At 39.9% G+C, this 5,601-nt stretch overlaps 1 protein-coding gene across 1 annotated transcript in view; it reads left to right on the top strand.

Moving 5' to 3' along the window:
* The first annotated feature begins 972 nt into the window (after positions 1-972).
* FAM117B (family with sequence similarity 117, member B) overlaps positions 973-5,601 on the top strand; it is an 82,383-nt gene continuing 77,754 nt past the window's right edge. The window contains exon 1 of the mRNA XM_011974472.1: positions 973-1,119. Coding sequence (XP_011829862.1) covers positions 1,099-1,119 — 21 coding nt within the window. The 5' untranslated portion in view covers positions 973-1,098. The remainder of the gene's footprint in view (positions 1,120-5,601) is intronic.

Raw genomic sequence — 5,601 nt, 5'->3', positions numbered from 1 at the left:
TATTTAGTGAAAGATTGTCACTGATTTATTTTTATGTTTTCTCATGATAATTACCTTCCTGTCTTATTTTCATTATGTCCTCATATTTCCCTGAAATGTATCAAACAAGGGTTTAATTTATAAACAAAAAGAAGAATCCAAGTAAGAATTTGTTGGATATGAGGGATACATTGATTCTATAGAAAATTCCTGGGCCCAATCCCTAGAGATTTTGATTTGGTAGGCCTAGGGTGCGTCAACTGTTTTCACTCAGTATAGTTCTCTGGAGAGTCATGCAAGTTATTGCATGTATCAGTAGCTTGTTCCTTTTTGTTTCTTTTTATATACAGTAATCCTTCCTTATCCTTTTTTTTTTTTAATGGTTTCAGTTACTTTTAGTCAACCTTGGTCTGAAAAGATTAAGTGGAAAATTTCAAGAAATAAACAATTTATATGTTATAAATTCACGCCATTCTGAGTAGGGTGATGAAATGTCTTGCTGTCTCGCTTCCCCCACCAGGAACGTGAATCATTCCTTTGTCCAACCTATGCACGTTGTCTATGCTCCCTACCTGCTAGTCACTTTGGAGCCCTCCCAGTCGCTGGATTGACTGGCATGGTTTTGCAGTGCTAATGTTCGAGGAATTCTCGTTTTTCTTAATGGCCCCAAAGCCCAAGAGCAGTGATGCTGGCTTATTGTTATACTTGTTCTATTTTATTATTAGTTATTGTTGTTAATCTCATGGTGTGCCTAACTTACAAGTTAAACTTTATCATAGGTTTGTATATATAGGAAAAACCAGTGTATATAGAATTGAGTACAATCTGCCGTTTCAGGCATCTTTACTGGGGGTCTTGGAAGTATCCCCTGTGGTTAAAGGGGATAACCATCGTTAAGTTGGGGAACTTTCTACATAGTTTAAAACTTAGTTTCTGCTTTGTTTCTTTCCTAATTTTATTAAAACAAGCATTTTTGTCTTAAATCTAGGTGACAAAACACGACAGCCTTCTTCAAGCCCCTCCAGTATTATCCGACGCACTTCCTCCCTGGATACTCTTGCTGCACCGTATCTTGCCGGGCACTGGCCTCGTGATAGCCATGGGCAAGCTGCACCTTGCATGAGGGACAAAGCTACACAGGTAAGCTTACTGTAGTTCTTATCCTGAAGTGTTTTTCTCTGAAGCTACTTCTTCTAATATTATTTGTTCTGCTTTGAGTAGAACAAACATTAGTGTATATTAGAATTAACTTGAGAAACTTATCAAAAAGAGCAGATTCCAAGCCTGACCTCCAGGTATTCTATAGTAGGTCTTTGTTGGGGCCTGGGATTGTGCATTTTAAATAGCTATCAAAGTAATTCTGATACATACAGATAATTTATGAACATACTTTTTTCCCCACTTATTCTTTATAAGTTAGTTTACAACAGGGGTGTCCAATCTTTTGTCTTCCCTGGGCCACATTGGAAGACGAATTGTATTAGGCCACACATAAAATATACTAACACTAATGAGCTTAAAAAAATTGCAAAAAATTCATAATGTTTTAAGAAAGTTTACGAATTTGTGTTGGGCTGCGTTCAAAACCATCCTGGGCCTCATGAGGCCCATGGGCTGCAGGTTGGACAAGCTTGGTTTACAACATCATAATATATTTAATATATGGAATTTGGTCTTAAAAATTTGTAACAGCAAAGATTAGTGACCATCTAAGCTTATGTTTTTGTGCCAGAAAAACTTTCATGTATTGGGAGATGGGGACTGTGTTACTTTGCTGATCCTACAAATGTAAATATCCTGACAAAGGGACTCTGGAAGCAAAGTTTCATACTTCTAGGTTTGTAAAATTGTTTAATATAAAGGGATCTCAAGAAATCATTCAGGGCTGGGCAGGGTGGCTCACGCCTATAGTCCCAGCACTTTGGGACGCGGAGACGAGTGGATGGCTTTTGAACCCAGGAGTTCAGTATCACCCTGGGCAACATGGTGTGAAACCTCATCTCTGCAAAAAATACAAAAATTAGCCAGGCATGCTGGTGCACAATTGTAGTACCAGCTACTTGGGAGGCTGAGGCAGGAGAATCACTTGAGCCTGGGAGGTCAAGGTGCAGTGAGCGGTGATCATACCACGGCATACCAGCCTGGGCAATAGAGTGAGAACCTGTCTCAAAAAAAGGAAAAACAAGAAGAAATCATTTAGATCTACCCCTTAGATTTACAGATGAAGAAGCGGAGGTCTAAGGTCATACTGCCGGTTGAAGACTGCATCTTAGTTTGGTGTAGTTTCTTTCATAGTAATTACCACAATTATAATTAAGTATTTGTGTAGTTATTTATTTATGATTTCTTACAGTCACTAGACAGTAAGAACCATGAAGATAGGGATTGTGTCTGGCTTGTCTATTGCTGTATTTCTATGCCCAGGACTTAATACTATATGGAGAATAAATTGCCCAAGGAATATTTGCAAAGGAATGAATGAGCAAAACAGTTACAGCTTTATTGATAGTGAAGAAAGAAAAACATTTAAAGATTTAAAAGATTTTTTATACTGATTGTTGAAAATCAGGTAAGGTACATCTCGATTTAGACTTCAGATTTACGTTACTCCTGGTCTCAACATTTTTTGAAGAATGTTTTTTGTTTTTTCTCTTTTCTTCTTCTTCTTTTTTTTTTTTTTTTCCTGAGATAGAATCTCGCTGTGTTGCCCAGGCTGGAGTGCAGTGGTGCAATCTTGGCTCACTTCAACCTCTGCCTCCCGGGTTCAAGTGATTCTCATGTCTCAGCCTCCCGAGGAGCTGGACTACAGGCGTGCACCACCATGTCTGACTAATTTTTGTACTTTTAGTAGAGATGGGGTTTCACCATGTTGGCCAGGCTGGTCTCAAACTCCTGTCCTCAAGTGATCTGCATACCTCAGCCTCCCAAAATGCTGGGATTATGGGTGTGAGCCACCACACCTGGCCCGAGATAATGTTTTTTATTTTTATTTTTTGAGATGAAGTCTCTCTCTGTCTCCCAGGCTGGATGGAGTGCAGGGGCACGATCTTGGCTCACTGAAACCTCCACCTCCCGGGTTCCAGCGATTCTCTTGCCTCAGCCTCCTGAGTAGGTGAGAATACAGGCACACGCCACTATGCCTGGCTAATTTTTTGTGTTTTTGGTGGAGACGGGGTTTTTCTTTGTTGGCCATGCTGATCTCGAACTCCTGACCTCAAGTGATCTGCCGGCCTCCCAAAGTGCTGGGAGTACAGGCATGAGCCAAGGCGCCTGGCCCTGAGAGAATGTTTATTAAAGAACTAAGTAAACATACTTTTCTGTGGTGGTTTTGGATTTGTATATTGATTCCCAATATTCCAGGTATTGTTGGTGGGCTCAGTTTATTTTCTGTTCTGATAATCTTGAAATGGAATCCTACTGTTAGAGCAGACGATTGGGATTTGAATTACCTTGGTGTTTATACTTTAGTGCCAGCTACAGAAATGAAAATGTAGACTGCGTACTCATCGAAAGTAATGAATCTTTTCTGAAATTGACTTTTTTTTTCTTTCTTTTTTTGGGATGGAGTCTCACTCTGTTGCCTAGGTTGGAGTGCAGTGGCCTGATCTCAGCTCACTGCAACCTCCGCCTCCCAGGTACAAGCAATTCTCCTGTCTCAGCCTCCCAAGTAGCTGGGACTGCAAGTGCACGCCACCACGTCTGGGTAATTTTTGTATATTTAGTAAAGATGGGGTTTCACCATATTGGTCAGGCTGGTCTCGAACTCCTTACCTCAGGTGATCCACCCGCCTTGGCCTCCCAAAGTGCTGGGATTACAGGCATGAGCCACTGCACCCAGCCTAAAATTGACTTTTTAACCAAAGAGTTCTGTGAAACTCTGCAGTTATTCACAGTCTGTAACTTTGCTGAGCTTAGGGCTTATAGTTTGGAAAATGAATATGGTGTCCACTTGCTTTCTGCTTCATCCACATGTCACATTTAAATTTGTAGAAGTTTATTTCCTTGAGCATTCCTACAGCACCCTTTATTTCCACTGCACTTTTAGGTTCAGTGGGTTCAGACATTTTGTCATGTTAGTAAAACTATGCTATCATGCAAGCCATTGGGAGCTCCTTGATCTGTGGATGCAGTTCAGTAAGTCTTTTCAGCAAATTGCTGTGACCTAGCAAATGAATTAAAATATAAACCCTATGCTCTCTGCCTTTTTATAAACGTCCCCCAAATTGGGAATGTTAAGGGTACAAATAAAAAGAAAATTTAGGTCTGGGTGTGGTGGCTCACGCCTGTAGTCCCAGCACTTTAGGAGGCTGAGATGGGTGGATCACCTGAGGCCAGGAGTTCGAGACCAGCCTGACCAATATGGTGAAACCCCATCTCTACTAAATATACAAAAATTAGCCAGGTTTGGTGGTGGGCGCCTGTAGTCCCAGCTACTCGGGAGGCTGATAGAGGAGAATTGCTTAAACCCGGGAGGTGGAGGTTGCCGTGAGCTGAGATCGTGCCACTGCACTCCAACCTGGGTGACAGAGTGAGACCCCATCTCAAAAAGAAAAAAAAAAAAAAAGAAAATTTATAATTGTCATACTGTTAATCTTATTTGTAAAGCTCATGTGTAGAATCTCCTAAAAGATAACTGGGCACTCCAACCTTTCAGTTACATAGTGGGCTCTCATCTTTGGCAAGTGAATTTAACATTAACAAAATTAATCAAAAACTCTCAAATTCCTTATTTGCAGATACTGGGTTTCCCTAAGTGTATGCTAGTTAAATCAACTTTTTAAAATTATGGTAAAATATATATAACATAAGGTTTGCTGGTTTGACCATTTAAAAATCCATGCCTATGTTGTTTTACTGCACTTTATTGGGCTTCACAGATACTGGTTTTTTTTTTTGTTTTTTTTTTTTTTTACAAATTGAAGGTTTGTGGCAACTCTGCATTGAGCAAGTCTATCGGGGCCATTTTCCAAAAATGTGCTCACTTTGTATCTCTGCCCCATTTTGGTAGTTCTTGCAATATTTCAACCATTTTCATTATTATTGTATCTGTTATGGTGATCTGTGCTCAGTGATCTTTGATTTTACTGTTAATTGTTTTGAGGTACCATGAACTATGCCCATATAAGACGGGGAACTTAACTGATGAATGTTGTGTGTATTCTGACTGCTGTTCCCCTGAGTCTCTCCCTCTCATTGGGCCTCTTTGTTTTCTCAGACACAATAGTATTGAAATTAGACAAATTAATAACCTTACAATGACCTCTAAGGGGTCAAGTGAGGTGGAGAGTTGCATGTCTCTATTTCAGTCAAAAATTAGACATGATTACGCTTAGAAAGCAAGGCATATCAAAAGCTGAGATAGGCCAAAAGCTAGGCCTCTTGTACCAAACAGCTAGCCAAGTTGTGAATGGAAAGGAAAAGTTTTTGAAGGAAATTAGAAGTACTACTTGAATGAACATTATGAATGATAAGAAAGTGAAACAAGCTTTATTGCCAATATGGAAAAAGTTTTAGTGATCTAGATAGAAGGTCAAACCAGCCACAACATTCCATTAAACCAAAGCCTAATCTAGAGTAAGACCTTACTTAATTCTCTTCAGTTCTTACGAAGGCTAAGATAGG

Source organism: Mandrillus leucophaeus, unplaced genomic scaffold (genome assembly GCF_000951045.1).
Source record: "Mandrillus leucophaeus isolate KB7577 unplaced genomic scaffold, Mleu.le_1.0 Scaffold146, whole genome shotgun sequence".
Classification (NCBI taxonomy): domain Eukaryota; kingdom Metazoa; phylum Chordata; class Mammalia; order Primates; family Cercopithecidae; genus Mandrillus; species Mandrillus leucophaeus.
Note: the sequence above shows the minus strand (reverse complement) of the source record. Positions and strands in the feature narration are given on the sequence as shown.